General features: G+C 49.0%; 1 protein-coding gene across 16 annotated transcripts in view; it reads left to right on the forward strand.

Annotated features, from left to right (window-relative positions):
• Positions 1 to 16,099, forward strand: part of AGAP1 (ArfGAP with GTPase domain, ankyrin repeat and PH domain 1) — a 553,911-nt gene that overhangs the window by 482,074 nt on the left and 55,738 nt on the right. For all 16 annotated transcript variants that reach the window (XR_006713257.1, XM_045481824.1, XM_045481825.1 and 13 more), the window contains one exon: positions 3,986 to 4,208. Coding sequence is in view for 15 of the 16 variants with exons in the window: in XM_045481824.1 (XP_045337780.1) it covers positions 3,986 to 4,208 (223 nt within the window). In the remaining variant the exon portion in view is untranslated. The remainder of the gene's footprint in view (positions 1 to 3,985; positions 4,209 to 16,099) is intronic.

The raw sequence follows: 16,099 nt of genomic DNA on the forward strand, positions 1-16,099 counted from the left end.
GGAGCCGTGGCCTTAGGATATCTGTGCTTCTGGGAAATCCTGCAGCGAAGCTAACTATCAAACAGGGTCCGGACTCATCGGATGGCGGAAGCCTTTGTTTAGAACCCCTGCTGCCAACCGTCCACCGGGAACACGCTAACGAAAGTCTCACCCCTGAGAGCCCTCGAGAACCCGAGAGCTTGGAGCCCTGGCGTGGATCTTGCCAGCATGCCTGACCTTCGTGGACAGGCTGATAGAGGCAGCTCAGCCTCTCCACCGCCCCAAGGCCCCCTCATCCATGATGCCTTGCTGCCTACCCGGCCAGAGCTGATCCCTCCCTCCTGGCTGGTCTGCGACGCCCTGGATGGAAATCACAGGCGTGAACTCCTCCCACCATGTTGTGTTAATGTTGTCAGTGCCTTTCTCTCTCGTGTCCCCCTGGATCTCAGGGACCGCATCATTTATCTTTGTGGACCCCAGGCCTGCACACAGGAAGGGACACCAGCCCCAGTCCCCCAACTCTAGATGTCCCAGAAAAACCTAAAGTAGGAGCACGTTCAGCCTCCAGCTTCTGTCGCTTGCTCTTTCCTGCAGGCATAGACAGGAACTGCAGATTACGTAACCGTCAGCCTGGCATCCTTGGGTCTTTGCCCAAATGTCGCCTCAAAGAAGCCTTCCCTGACCACCCCTGGGTTTAAATCACACACGTGAATCCGTCTCCCTCTTCTGCTCCCTAGCGGGGTTCTCTCGGGGCACACCCTTACCAACGCGTTGTGTGTTTGTGTGTGTTGTTCTCGCTTTTTCACTGTCGGTCTGCCCTGGAGAACCCAAGTCCCACATTTCTGTTCGCAGGGGTGTTTGTGTTCCGTTTGCTGCTCTGTCCCCCGAACCTGGCACGGAAACAGCGGTGGATTTGTGAAGGAATAAACGTAATTCTAGCCAACACGGAGCACTGCGTTTCCATGTGTGGTCACCTCACAGCATTTAACGCTCGGGCAGCCCCACGGGGACGGGCCTCATTAGCCTCATTTCCATCCACGGCCTGGAGAGCAAGAGACATTTGCAAGGGGCAGACGGGGCAGGAGGGCGTGTGCTGACAGGCCCGTGGGGGTCCCTGCGCTGGAGAGGGAGGGCCCTGAGGCCGGAAGGGGAGACAGGAGATGATTCAGAGCTGCCAGGCCGTGTGGCCTCACCTGTAGGCCTAAAGTGGCAGCCCAGGGCCGCGACACCCCAACACGTCCCGGGAGGTGCGGGGGGGTGTGACTGGTCAGTTCTGCTGACGCCTGCTAAGTTGTCGTTCTCGTCTGTTGGAGCAGAGGCAAGGCCATCCTTCCTGTGGCCCCAGTGGCAGGGCACTCAGACAAGGCCACGTCCCTGCAGCCCTTGGACTTAACTGAGGTGACCCCAGGTCACAGCCATGCTTCACTCCCCTCTCGCCCTCGGTATTTCGGATTCTCTAGCTTTCACGGACATCCGCATGCGGTCGTTGACTTGTGTCCTGTGCGTGCTGTCCTCCTTCCGGGGACACCACAGCAGGGAGGCCTCTGAAGCTCATGGGGGAGGGCAAGGCGACAGTGCATTGAGTTCTAAACCAGGGGTCGGGGCGGTGGGGTCCTGGGGCCATAGGAGAACTTGGAGAATGGTTGCGGTGGTGGGGCGGGCAGTGGCACCTGGTGAGAGGCTCTCCCCACGGCTCAGGTGAGCGGCATGCGGTGACCGTGGGGACAGTGTGTGAAAGTATTCACCAGCGGTGCTCAGTGATGGGTGGAGGTGGGCACGGGAACCTCATGGCTTCCTAGGACGTGCGCCCCGCCTCACGCCAGCCCTGGGGACAGGTCCCTTGCTGTCGTTTGGCTGTTCTCTCCACCTGAAACTACACACCAGGGCAAGCTATGCAGAGAGGTCACGAACGGGAAGAGGTTGGCGCCCCTGACCCTACCCCTTCCGCAGGGAAGGTGCCGTGAAACGGGGCACGTGTGGGGAGCACCGGGGACAGGAGGAAGGGGCCGGACATTGAGAGACTGAGGTGCTTGGTGATTGGCTGGCTGTGGGAGCGATGGAGAATCAGGGTCGAGTCCCAGGATCCCGGCTTAAATAACCGGCGAACCAGTGCCATTTGCTGGGATGGGGTTGCCCCTGGCAGGAGACGACGTTCAGTGAAACGTGGACAGGGAGGTCCCTGCAGGATTTCCAAGTGGAAATGTATGACGGTAATCACGTGTGCAGCACGGAGAGAGGAGCGTGTCTGTGTTCACTGTTGGCAGATGGTGTCTGTGGGTAGTTGTTAACCATTGGATAACAACGAGATTTGTGGGTTGCATTGAGTTGGCTTAGGAAAGAGTACAGAATCAAGAGACAAGCCTACAGGACCCCCTGAGGTAAGGGGCAGGTTCAGGAGGAAACGTAGGGAAGGAAATCAGGATGGGGAGCCAGACAAGGGCTAGAAAGATCCAGGGAGGGTACCAACCAAAAAGGCATCTGGAGGCAGTGTTGTAAGGAGGGCTAACCAGAGATCAGGTGAAATGATGGTTAAACACAGCCCTTCAGATTTTGCATGACCTGGTGACTTCGGCTGCCCTGCTCCAGCGGAAAGGTGGGGATAGAGGCCAGGTTGGGATCGAGAGGTACAGACACAGAGGTGGTGGGTGTAGAAGTAGGGCTGTGAAGAGGTGCGGCAGGGTGTCCCGCAAAACATTCACCACCCCACCCTCCTCTCTGATCATCCCACAAGGCCCAGGCCAAGCCTCCTCCATGCAGCCCTCCTTCCTTCACCTGTAATGGCCAACCTCTTCCTTCCCACTCTGCCTGTACATTTACTCTTTAACTGTACCCTTCAGTGTTTAGTCTGCATTTCCTTACTCTGTTTATTTTTATGGTTGACTATTGCTGTCATTAGTTGGGACATACGTTTCCTCTTCCCGACCACAATGTCTCTGAGTCACGGAACTCTCGTCTCTTCCATCTCCCCCATGGCATCCATCACCGCTTTCCATGGTGTATATGAGATACGAAACAAATGGCTGGCTGATTTCTGGTGAATGAGTACAAGGCCCCTTGACTCTTCAAGGGGACCTGGAGTAAATACCGATTATTCCTGAATGACTTAAACCTTACTTGATTCTGTCGGTGGTGAAAGCCATTGGCTGTCAGGGTGAGAGCCATCTTTGCAAATCCGCCTCAGCTCTAGAATCTGGCACGCAGCCAACCTGGGGCCTGCCTTCTCAGTCTTCCAGTGCTGCCAGCCAGTTTCACACTGGGAGTGACCCAGCTCAAGGGTTCAAGCTGTATCCCCTAAACTCATTCGTTGCCCTTGGTGCATCGTCACAGCCTAAAGCGCTGCCATTCACTCTGCAGGTCAGGGTTGATCCAGCGAGGTCATCCCCTAACCAGTGGACCCTGCCCACCATCTTTCCAGCAGTAGTAGATAAGTTGGAGTTACTCCAGTAGTCCCCCTTCTGTAAGATCGCTGAAAACCATGTCTTCATTGTCGTGTGCCTGCCTGCCTTTCGTCTTTGAAATCTGCAAATGTGTCCATCTTATGACTTTTGAGAACTCAGATATGCCTGTGGTTGCTGAGGTAGTTGTTTACAAGGGATACCGTAGCGCTCTCGAGTGCTCTCTTTCCTTCCATCAGCAGCCATCCACAGTAGATGCAAGTCATGTATGGTTCTTTTCCATGTGCATCTGCGCTCTCGAGAATGCTACTGTCGGGGGACTGGGAAATGCATTTCTCTGTCCAAATCACTGCCGGCAGCTGTTTTTATCATGTAGGGAAATTCCTAGGCTTTGGCCGAAGCCAGATTGTTAAAAGGCGCCCCCAACATATCAAACCTTCTGAGATGCCTAAGACCCTATGGAGTCCTGGCCAGGGAGCATTTCCAGGCCACGTGATTCCAGGGAGGGACTGCTGGGTGTGAGGTCTAGTAACTGGCCTCTTTGTTCCTGAGATCCTAAGGGCGGTTGGAATGAGTGGTGATGGTCTGACCCCCTGTTCCTCTTCCCACAGATCCTAACTGGGCCAGTTTGAACCTGGGAGCCCTCATGTGCATCGAGTGCTCGGGGATCCACCGGAACCTAGGCACCCACCTTTCTCGAGTCCGGTCTCTGGACCTCGACGACTGGCCCATCGAGCTCATCAAGGTGATGTCATCCATTGGGAATGAGTTGGCCAACAGCGTCTGGGAGGAGAGCAGCCAGGGGCGGACGAAGCCCTCGCTGGACTCCACAAGGTAGGGACGTGGGAAGGTGTATGGCTCGGGGGCATTCCGCCAACAGTTAGACAACTGGAAATGACCTTACTGCTTACCGACAGGCTCAACATGGATGGCCCTGGCAACCTGTAGGAATAGTGAGGAGCCCGCACAGAAATGTCTGTGTTTAAAATTGGTGTTCAGCAGACGTGGATAATTCAGACTCCTTAATTTTTTATGTTTGTTTTTACACCTTGGGGATTCCTCTCTCCCTCTTAGAAATGTATTAAGCTTCCGACCTTATGAATATATCACTTTAATTAATACATTTCTAATAGGTGTAAGCTGTGCTGTTAACACTAATTACGAATTTTTGATTCTTTAGTGTTGTTATTCTTATATGTTTGATAAGCATCTGCTCAGTTGGTTTCCCTCGCCCCTCCTACACATACACACACCCACAATAAGTGAGTTTATAGTAACAAAATATATTTTATTTTCCTAAAATATATTTCTAACACATTTAATCAGCCAAGTTCGGCATAACGTATGGTGAGTCCTCATTAATGTTAATTGTTACGCAGTGTAAAAAACGCATTTATTTTGAGCCCATTTATTTTCTCATTTTTCATTTACAGCTATTATAAACCGTTTTTGAGTACACATACATATTTAATGTACCTAAGAGGTGATAAAATGGCATGTCTTCCGAGAAAGGCTGCTTCATCGAGGAGAGTGGGTCATTCCATCTCGGCGGGCGGCTGCCCCCAGGAGGAGGCGTCCAGGGTCACGTCTCCACCTCTGACGGAGGGGCAAGGGGCTCGCTTTCCGCTCTGGCCTCTCGGGTGTGTGAAAAGAGGGACGAAGAGAAAGGGTCTCCCATCATTAGCACGTTTTAAAGCCCTGTGGCTTGTTTTGCTGGGGATGAGACCGTGTGCAAGTGCCCATGGCAGTCTGCGGTTGTGCCCCACTTGAGGCGTGAGAAGGCGGTTTCTGCCGCTGAGCAACAATAATGCGCGCAGCGTCGGTGGACTTTGTTTTACGAACGCTGAAAAATGAATTTGTGGTGCCACCTTCGGTTCACTTTAGAGAATGAAGCTGGTGTGTCATTAACCTGCTCTTCACGTCAAGCGTCCTGTGGGGAGGGGGGCAAAGGGAGCGAGAAGCACCCAAAGCGTATTTGTCTGGCGTTGCCTCAGTTGGCTGGGTGAGCTGCTCATGGGTGAACTCCACCACGCAGTGCCTACGGGGACAGCTTAACTACAAACTGAAGAAACGGTACCCTTTTCTGAATTTTTTATCTTGACCTGTTTAACGCTAACATAGAAATTAGCAGGCCATCGAGTAGGAGCATTCTTAAAAGACAAATTTATGTATTATTAATATCTATTTTTTCATAGATATGGTTTCCTTAGGGGATAGTTAGGTCTAAAAGCGAAATATGATTGGAAATCAGATTGAGCTTAATGTAGGAGTGCAAAGAACATTGAGATAAGTTGGAAAAAAAATTAATCATGCATTTTATTGTTTGTGTGTAAAAGGAGCAGATATGTTATTTGTAATACCCTGAATTGGAAAAGTTTGTTTTTCTAAATCTATCATAATTAGCTACTGTTTAGAGTGTTCAAAGATACGGCTTGATACTTTTAACAGATAAGTGTTTTATATTAATTTCATTTTCATTCATAAGTGAAGGTTGTGTGCGTACAGGCACTTGATTGTTCTAATTTGTATATTTGAGTTAAGTTCTTGAGTGCATAACTTTCTCTTCTCTCCAGCATTGTACACATCCCAGGTTTATATTTTGGACACTTTTTATAGTCTTCCTTTCTCCCATACGAAGTGACTGCAGCAAAATCCCACCTCTTCTTGGATCCCATTCGCTGTTGGCTAAGAGCCGCTGAGTTTCAGCCCTCTCTCTAAGGCTGTGGTGATGGTGATGTTGCAACGTGGTGTTTCCAAAGGGAGTTTTGGAATGTCTAAGAGGATGAACAGCTTTGAGAATTGAATGTCTCTTCGTGCCTTTAGTAATTCTCCCAGGGAGTTTTGTTTTTAATTTATATTCAGCTGTTACTCAGTGAGCACTTTCTTGTAGAAAAGAAGCGATAAATGGTGATTTCGCACCTACAGTGATTTGTGAATGTTCTGGGGGGGCCAGCTGAGGGTTCCAGGACTCAGAAGAATTCACAGTATGGAGGGATTCCTATAGCCGGTGTGTCCCAGGGAAGTTTCACTGGAGAAATGGCACCTGAACTGGACTTTCAAATGTGGGGTGACGTCCAGGCCTGGGGGGGTGGGGTGTGTGGGGGAATGAACATGGCCTGGGCAAAGCCAGGGCCTGTGCGGGAGCACAGAAACTGGGGAGTCACCACCCATGGAGCTGGGCCACCAGGTAAATGAGGAGGAGGGGGGATGTTGGGGCCAAAGCAGAGCAAAGACTAGGGAGAGCCTTTGAGCTGGGGTGTATTATAACAGCACCTCCGGAGTGGCCAGAGGGTGAGGGTTTATGGGTTCACGTGTGATCCTCCTGATCCAGGAGTGCTAAAGGCAGCTAGCAACGTTGTTGGACAGGATGGAGAAGAGGCAGGGAGGCCAGTTGGAAGGCTGTGGTCCCGGCGGGTTATACCCAGAAAGCCGTAGATATACACTGTCAAAAACAAAGAAACAGCTTTGCATCAGTGGTGCACCAATAATTCAAACCCTCACCATCTTCACTGCCTCGTGCAGTTTCCTCACGTAGAAAGGAAAAACGCAAAGTGGGGGCTAGAATCTCCGCGTGGAACTCGGTCTGTGAAAGGAGAGTGGATATGGAGCCTGGATCCCGCCGTCCCGGGACAAGGAAACGTGCCCCCCCCCCCCCGACACCCACCACCTGTGGTCTCTGCAGACACCATGATCGTTAGTCCAAACAGCAGGGGGGAGGGGGGAGGTCTTCTCACCTGGCCCTAAGGTAATTTCTAAAAAGAAGTACTTTAATAAATTTTTATTCCTATCCAAGGAAAGGCCAAGTGCCATGGATCCAGCTTTGGATCTCTTTGGAAAAGAGAATCTTTGGAATTCTTTGGAAAAGGGCCCAGCTGCGTTCCCAAGCAGCCCCGTCCATTCCGTCTTGTTCAGAAGATTCATTCTGACAGTGGAATATAATTAGAAATGGGCCGTTCATCCCCCAAACACACACGGCACGCACGCACACACACAGTTAGGACCATGGGGAAGTAGAATACAGCCCATCTTTCTGCGAAGTAACAACCGGTTCCCCGAAACCACCTCGTACTGGCGTCACCCAGGCCTGCGGGTGAGTTAGGAAAACAGGCGCCTTTGACCAGCTGGCTGGCCTTCTGCTCGCTGTCCCTGCACCCCTGATGAGGGCAGCTTCGGACGGCTCGTAATTGGTTCCAGGGATTCTCAGCCGCCCTGAGAACTGCCGTTCAAGCTGGAGCAGCGTTGTGATCAATCGAAGCTGACGGCGGTGAAGCGGTATTGACTTCCCCTTCCTAAACCGGGGAATCATTAGTCAAGAAAAGCATCTTTTAATTACTCCCAGGAAGAAAAAAAAAAAAATCTTTTTGGATGGATTCTGCAACAACTGCCATTTTTTCCCAGTGCATTCGATATTAAATTTATTGTCTCAGGAGGGGAGAGGATGCCCTTCATCCCCCCCCCCCCCTCGGTAATGGAGGTTTAATTCAGAGAAAGGAGCAGAGTAGAGGATATCGATGCCACGACAATTAACTACATCTGGGGTGGAATCAGAATTCCCCTCTCTAATTGCTATTGATATCATTTAAGCACACACTTAAAATATTGATTTTAAGTGCAGATGCTGAAGTAGGAGAGCGGCGGTGACAGTGGATGGAATTTACTAGATTTTAGGGGCGTAAGGAGGGGCAGCGGTAGGCTGTCCGTGGGGCGAGGACTCCGGGACGCTTGGTGTGCGAGTTGCGTATCGCACCATACGCTGTGTTGTTGTGTGCGGTTGGGGTGTGGGGCCTACGGCAGCCAGGCAGGACTCTGGTCCCAGTGTTAGCACGCACGTTGTGACCATAGGGCGAAGTCAGGGAGCTCTTTGGTGACCCTTTCAAATCAAGGAATCATAGGCTCGGAGGCAGAGACATCAAGTGCACGTTTCTCGAGTGAATGAACAAACGAGCAAACGAGCGCATGGGGCAAAGCAGGAACGGGTCCGCTTGGAACCCACGTGTCCAGTGTTCTTGCTGACCTGAGCGTCAATTCCTCGCGCGTTCGTGGAGGACATTGGGGCTCCCGTGTTCGCCAGCATGCGGCGAAGGCGTCCGTCCCTGCAGACCTCTGACATCTTCCCCTCCCCGGCCACGCGGTGGCTACTCTACCTCACTGTGGTGTGTCCTTCTCTATTCCTATTCCCCGTTCCACTTTGGAAGCTTTCCGGGTTGACTGCAGTGACGGCAATTTCCTAGCAGGGCCCAGCGGAGCCCTCCGGGACGTGTTCCTCGCGGCCGAAGCTGGACTCTGCCCGGTTGCCCGGTTTGTCTTCCCGACTCCCGTCTTAGGGTCTCAGCATCGAGGCATCTGGCCCGCGAGGGTGTGCAGGGACCGGTAGCCGTTTGCATCTCAGGGCAGGTAGCCTATTTACACGGTGGTCTGAGAGCCAGCCGATTCGGTCTCGGCAATCAAAGGAGCCTGGATGTGTGTTTTCGGTGCTATAAAGAGGCCTTGGAAGAAGCTTGAACCCCAACTGAAATCCCCCTTCCTTCTGATCCCACTTGGAAGGGAGCCGCGTCGCTGATTTAGTAGACACTCTTCTGCCTCTTTGAGCCTTCTTTTTCCTTCTGTCATTGTCACCTGCATGCCTCAACTCCCCTCTTGTCTTTAACCTATAAAAAGATGCCACCTTCGGGAGGAAGATTTGGGGCCGGACGTCAGAAATCTGCGTGGGAGAGACCGGCCGCACACTTCCAGACGGAGCAAGTCTGCCCAGTGACACGAGTTCCGGTCCTTTTTGATTTGGGAACACGACTTTCATCTTATTTATGCACACGGAGATATTGATAAAGGGGAAATGTATCCAAACTGAAAATAATTGGATCCCCACCGCTGACTCTGAGATATTAAAAGCAGTACCACTTGGCCACGTCTTTGTCTCGTTAGGTTTGATCATAAGATCACAATGTAGTAATCTCGAGCTCAAATTTCTGGCATAAAGATGCCCTGTTCCAAATGTGGCCTCAGGGAACACGAGTCCCCGCACAGCCCCAGGATTATCTCATCTTATTATTTTTCAACAGTTCTTGGCCCGCCGAGGTCAGTGTTTTGTCTCTTTTGAGTGTTCCTCTATGCTTGCCACCTTTTCCTATTTTCTTTCTTTAAAAAAAAAAAAAATGGGCAGGGGGAGGAATGGGGGGGGGGGGGGGGAAGGACTCTGCCGTGATGACCAGAACCCATCTGTACTTGGGTGGCATCTGCTCCCCACATGTCACTTCCCTCATTAACAAGCAATTGAATTAATTAAATGCTACTCAGAACACGCATAACAAGCTACCGGCAGTGTCCAAATTAGCACTGATAATCAAGGATGATTTCCTTTATTATCCTGCTAAGTGGTGCACAGACTCTGATCTCCCTGTCTGCCCTCATCTATTTACATACCCCCAGCTTCTGCCTTTGGAAGCGGAGGTTATCTTACCTAGTTAATTTGCCACGATCACCAAGCATGGCGGATTGATGCCCTGCCCCCGCCGCCGCCGCCACCGCGCGGCCCCCTCCCCGCCTGCCCTCCCCCAACCCCAGCCTTTGTATCTCAGGCTCACTGATAAATTAAAGGCCACCCCTGTGGTCTCTCAAGTGAGTAATAGAGGCAGAAATTTCATTTTGCAACTGGCTGATTTAATGATCCAAAGGGTAATTAATGGCCTGATTATCTTAATGTTAAATATGTCCGGCAGCAATTACTGTGACCTCCCGCTTGTCAAGGTCCGGGCTGTGCTCTTCCTTCAATTAAGTTCTCTGGGGCTTAATGGTATGAATAAACTCCTCTGATTCTATCATCCCGGACGGACGCAGAGGGTTCAGGGAGCTGGGGGCTCGTTTGGAGTTTTAATCAGCCTGTCTCCTACTCCGGCGATCAGAGTTAACAATTAGAGCAAGGACAGCTTAACTTTCTTCTTCCCCGTGCCCAGCGCACCACCACCACCCCCCCCCCCAACACCACAACGCACGCACTTTTGGGTTATTTTATTTTATTTATTTTGTCTTATTTATTTCAGCGCTCTCAGGGAGAATCCTGTTTGTGGAGGAAGACGTTGCATTGCATGAGGCTCGTCTCTTCCGATATAAATTATCATGTGAGCGCTGTGGTTTTGCTGTTTGACAGGCTTAATTAATTGGCAGGAGCCCCCGAAAATGACAGTGCCACTAATTGCAACTCAGAGTGAATTTCTGTCATCGTGGCGCGCCTGTCAGCGGGCATGCCCTGGCCCCAGCCGTCAGAGCGGCCGGCCCTCCCCGTCTAGGCGGGGACAGTATCCCCAGCGAGCGAGGACACAGGCACGCCGTCCGCGTGCAGGGGCGACGTTTACTGCCAATAAAGTTTATGTGGCCGCAGCTCTGCAAACCCAACAGCTGCTTGGGGACCTCGGATTTTACTTCAGATATTTTAGCGACGTCCCCCTAGCAGGCCGGCTTGGATTCAGACTCCGAGCACCATAACTCACTTCGCACCCCTCCAAGACTGGACGGCCCTCATTAGCACGTTGCTAAATAATGCTTGAGTTTACCCGAGCTTTCCCCAGATCAGAAATATTCCGCCATAAATATTAAGCCAATTAGGAAAACGTACAAATGAGAAGTGCTTTAACACTGCCTCAAACATAAATACCTATAGATTACAGTTGACAACAGATACAGCAGTTCATCCAGTAATCCGCGGTCGGGGAGCGTGGCGGGAATGTGCACTTGGTGGCAGTGGTCTCCGATGAAGGTATCGTTAAGGGACCGGCTCCAACTGTAAGAAAGGGGAATCGAAGAAGATTCTCCTTACGGCTAAGTGAAACGGGATCTGCCTTTTGCGCGATAAGTGTACCTTACGTTTGCCTTTGAACCAGGTGGACGAGAGACTGCTCTTGGCGTCTTATGGCCGCCTGCTGCACGTGATCCCCGGCTATTTATTTGATCCTGCGGGAAACCAAATGTGTCCTGGGAGCCGGTTTTGCTCCCAGGGAGCTGTCTCGAGCTGAAAATCCCTATCGTGTACTCCCTGAAACGTAGCAGTGGAGACAGTTAAGGGGTTTTTTTATTTCTAGGAAATGTCGTTACCACTGCCACATGAAAATGCAAACCCAGCAGCCTCTAGGTGTCCTGGGCACGCCTGAGCCTCTGTCCATTTGTGAGCGGATATAAGGGAATGGGATGTTAAGGTTAGCCTTTCGGGGTCTGAAGTACAGACCATAGAAGACATTCTAAACGTGGGCCTGTAAATACTTTCTAAAACAGTTGCCTCTGCCTGGATCCCTGCAACAGCAGAGCGTTTTCCGAAGCGTCTTTTCTTTCAGTGTCGTTTTGATTATTTTGCACCGGAAACTTTCTGGCCCCTGAGGAACCTTTCTGCTTCGCGGCACTGTGCGCTTTCCCTTAGCACGGAGCCATCCTGTGACACAGGATGATCCCCGTTTTCCAAGTTGAGGAAAACGCGGAGTTACTTACCGCCTCGAATCATCTGTGCAGGGTCGTACACAGGACTTCGGGAAAGATCTCTTGAATTCACGATCTGACCACTGGCACCTGCTCGTGGTCCCTTCTTGCGACTCCTGTCTTTGCTCTCTCAGCCTCGTGTGGCCAAATCCGGCGGCCGGTTGTGGCATCTAGCGATACTGGTGTCCCCTTCCTCTCTTCCCCTGGGCCCGGCTCACAGTCTTAAACTAGCGTGGTGTTTCCGTGTGTATGTGTTACTCATGCAAAGGTGTAATACGTGATACTCTAACTGCCATTTATCTCCACTCCTGAAGTCCGGTGGCCTTGCTTACGTAACTTAGGTATAAAAAAGCATCATCACTTTAGTTTTTTGCATTCATGTGGCAGACATGATCTCTTAAGTCATGCAGCCATGATTCTAAAGTCTTAATTCTCTGCAGTTGGTGCTAATCCCAAGAGCTTCTACAGAAAACAGGGCTGAGAGCTCTAAATACCTGAATCAGCCACCATAGATGTGTGGTTCGAGCCCTGCCTTTTCACGTAACTACATCCTCTCCCTGCCCAAACCTCCCTCTGTTCATGCCCCTGCCCCAGTGTTGCCTGTTGAAAACGTTTGGCTTGTATTTAAAGAAACAAACAAACATGGGGCGCCTGGGTGGCTCAGTCGGTTGAGCGTCCGACTTCGGCTCAGGTCGCGATCTCACAGTTCATGAGTTCGAGCCCCACGTCGGGCTCTGTGCTGACAGCTCAGAGCCTGGAGCCTGCTTCACATTCTATGTCTCCCTCTCTCTCTGCCCCTTCCCTGCTCATGCTGTGTCTCTCTCTGTCTCAAAAATAAGTAAACATTAAAAAAAAATAAAAATAAAAAATAAATAAAAAAACAAACAAACAAACCACAATCCTATTTGTTATCTGCATGATGAAATGCACAGGCAGGCCAGAAGATTTCTGGTTTGGGTTCCATGACTGGCATCTTCTGAGATTTTTGATTTAAGACAAAACAAGAAGGCATGTTCTCATTTCTAAAATGAAACTCGTCATTATTTCCACCCACTTGGTCATGTACATTTAATGCTCAAAGAAAACAATATTTATGAAGTCTCCTGGGTTCCATTTTATCTGGAAGACAGAATCAGCTTTATACCTGGGTCCTATGGGCTGATGGAGACAAGTGGCCCATGCCCTCTCGGGTGCTGGCAAGGGTCTGCTGATGTAGAAGATACGGGTCATGTTTATTTTGCTTTATGTCTATAGAGCGGTTTATTGTAGCATCAATATCACCCAGAGGTGCATGTCTTTGGACCCTACCCCACACCTACCCAATCAGTATCCCTGGGGTAGGGCCCAGCGATGTGCTTTCACTCTCTAGGAGATTCTTATGCACACTAAAATTTGAGAAGCATCGGTCTACACCTCCACCAAACAGCATAAGTAGATATCCACAACCCTGCCTGGAGTCCACTCCCTGTCTTAGCCCAAGTGCCTGGAATTCATTCCTTACATCTTGAGACCCAAGTGTCTACCCTTTTTCTTTACCAGATGCTTGTCTGCCCTAGCATATCCAGTATGCCAACCCAGCAGATGCTACTACCCAGGGAGAAGATCTCTGTGTCTGGCCCCAGTACAAGAGGATTATACACTATGATCAAATGTCATTTTCCCCAGAAATGCAAGGTTGGTTCAACACACAGAAATCAGTCGATGTAGGGGCACCTGGGTAGCTCAGTCGGTTAAGCGTCCGACTCTATTTCAGCTCAGGTCACCATCGCACGGTTCATGGGACGGAGCCCCACGGTGCAGAGCCTGCTTGGGATTCTCTCTCTCCCTCTGCCCCTTCCCTGCTTACGCTTTCTCTCCTCTCCAAGTAAATAAATAAACTTAAAAAAAAACATCGATGGATGTAAAACACTACATTAATAGAATAAAGGACACAAAGTACATGATCATTTCAAGAAATTCAGAAAATAAATCCAACAAAATTCAGTACCCTATCATGATATAAACACTCAGCAAACTGGGAATAAAAAGGAACTTCCTCAGCCTGCATCTGTGAGAAGCCCACACCTAACATCCTGCTTAATGATAGTGTCCTGAAGGCTTTCCCCCTAGGATCAGGAAGAAGGCAAGGATGTCTGCTGTCTCAACTTCTGTTCAACATTGTGCTAGAAGTTCAACCCAGGGAATTAGGCCAGAAAAAGAAACCAAAGCCATCTGGATCATAAAGAAAGAAGTAAAACTACTTCTCTTTGCAGATGACATGATCTTGTATATAGGAAATCTAAAGGAATCTACAGTGAATTATTAGAGCTAGTAAGTGAGTTCGGCAAGAGTGAAAAGTACAGAATCAATATACAAAACTCAATTGTAATTCTGTACACTTACAATGAAAATCCAAAATAAAGAATAAAATTTCAGTTATAGCATCAAAAAGAATAATATGGTTAGAATAAGCTAGCCTGTGTACTGACAATTTAGAGATCATTGAAAGAGATTAAAGAAGACCTAAGTAATTGACAAGATATCCCATGTTCATGGACTAGAAGACTTAATATTCTTAAGATATCAATACTCCTCAAATTGATACATAGATTCAACTCAAAATCTCTGCTTTTTTTTTTTTAAGAAATGGACAAGCTGATCGTATAGCAAATATGGAAATACAAGAGACCCCCAGACAGGCAAAACACTCTTGAAAAAGATAACAAAGTTAGAGGACACACACACCACAATTTCAAAACTTACTACAAAACTAATCTAAGGCTGTGTGATATTGGCCTGAGCATAGACATACAGATCAACAGAACAGAGCTGACTGTTTTGAAATAAGCCATACATCTGCAATCAGTTGATTTTTAACAAAGGTGCCAAGAACATTCAATGGAAAGAAACAGCCTTGACAACTGATTATCCACACGCAAAAGAATGAAGTTAGACCTCTGTCTCGTGCCATCTACCAAAAAAATTAGCTCCAAATGAATCAAAGACTTAAAACCGAAACTATAAAACTTTCAGAAGAAAACATGGATAAATCTTTGTGACCGTGGATTTGGCAGTGGTTTCCTAGATACAACACCTCTAGTACAAGAAAAAGAAGGAAAAATAGATTGGACTTCATTGAAATTAAAAGTCTCAAGCTTCAAAGGACAATATCAAGCAAGTGAAAAGATGACACACAGAATGGGAGATGATATTTAAAAACCGTATATCTAATAAGGTCTAGCATCCAGATCATATAAACAATGTTTACAACTCAACCATAAGAAGACAACCCAGTTTTTAAATGTGCAAAAGATTCTGAAGAGACATTTCTCTAAGCAAGATAGACAAATAGCCAGTAAACTCATGAAAAGATGCCAGACCTCCTCACTTCTAGGGAAATGGCAATCAAACCCATACTGAGATATACTTTACACCCACTAAGGATGACCTTACTCAAGAAGATGGACAGTGGTGGGTGTTGGCAAGGATGCAGAGAAATTGGAACACTCATACACTGTTGGTGGGAATAGTCAATGGCACAGTGCCTTGGAAAATAGCCTGGCAGTTTCTCAAAAAGTTAAACAGAAGAGTTACCATGTGACCAAGCAGTTCTTCTCCTAGGTGCGTACCTAAGAGAAATGAACACATGTCCATACAAAAATTCGTACGTGTGTGTTCGTAGAAGTGTTATTCATAATAGCCAAAAAGTGAAAACACCAAAGGTCGTTCAACCAAATATGGCCTGTCTATACAACGGAATGTTATTCAGGCATAAAAAGGAATAAAGGACCTTACGTGCTACAACTTGGGTGAACCTTGAAAACATCGTGTTTGGTGAAAGGAGCCAGGGACCAGAGGCCACACATTAAATGATTCTGTTTATATGGGACCACCAGTTTGGGCCAATCCATGGAGACAGAAGGTAGATTCGTGCTTATGGGGCGGCTGGGTGAGGCAGGGCAATGAGCTACAGGGAGCGACTTTATTTGGGGGATACTGAAAAGGACCCGTATGTCCATGGTGGCGATGGCAGTATAACTTTGTAAATATACTAAAAAACCACCGGATTATACACATTTAAAGGATGAATTTGATGGCATTGTAAATTACGTCAATGGAAACAAAAAGATGAGAAGGAATTTCGCAGGAGAAAGGCGGAACAGGACATTCCACAAAGACTGTGGGCCAAGGTGCAGAACTACGTGTGGGGGAAAGGTTGGCCCAGTCGGTACGTCGGCCCCTCGTTTGGCACGGGGGGCCCATGGAGGAGTCTGTCTGGTGCAGTG

Source organism: Leopardus geoffroyi, chromosome C1 (assembly GCF_018350155.1).
Source record: "Leopardus geoffroyi isolate Oge1 chromosome C1, O.geoffroyi_Oge1_pat1.0, whole genome shotgun sequence".
Lineage (NCBI taxonomy): Eukaryota > Metazoa > Chordata > Mammalia > Carnivora > Felidae > Leopardus > Leopardus geoffroyi.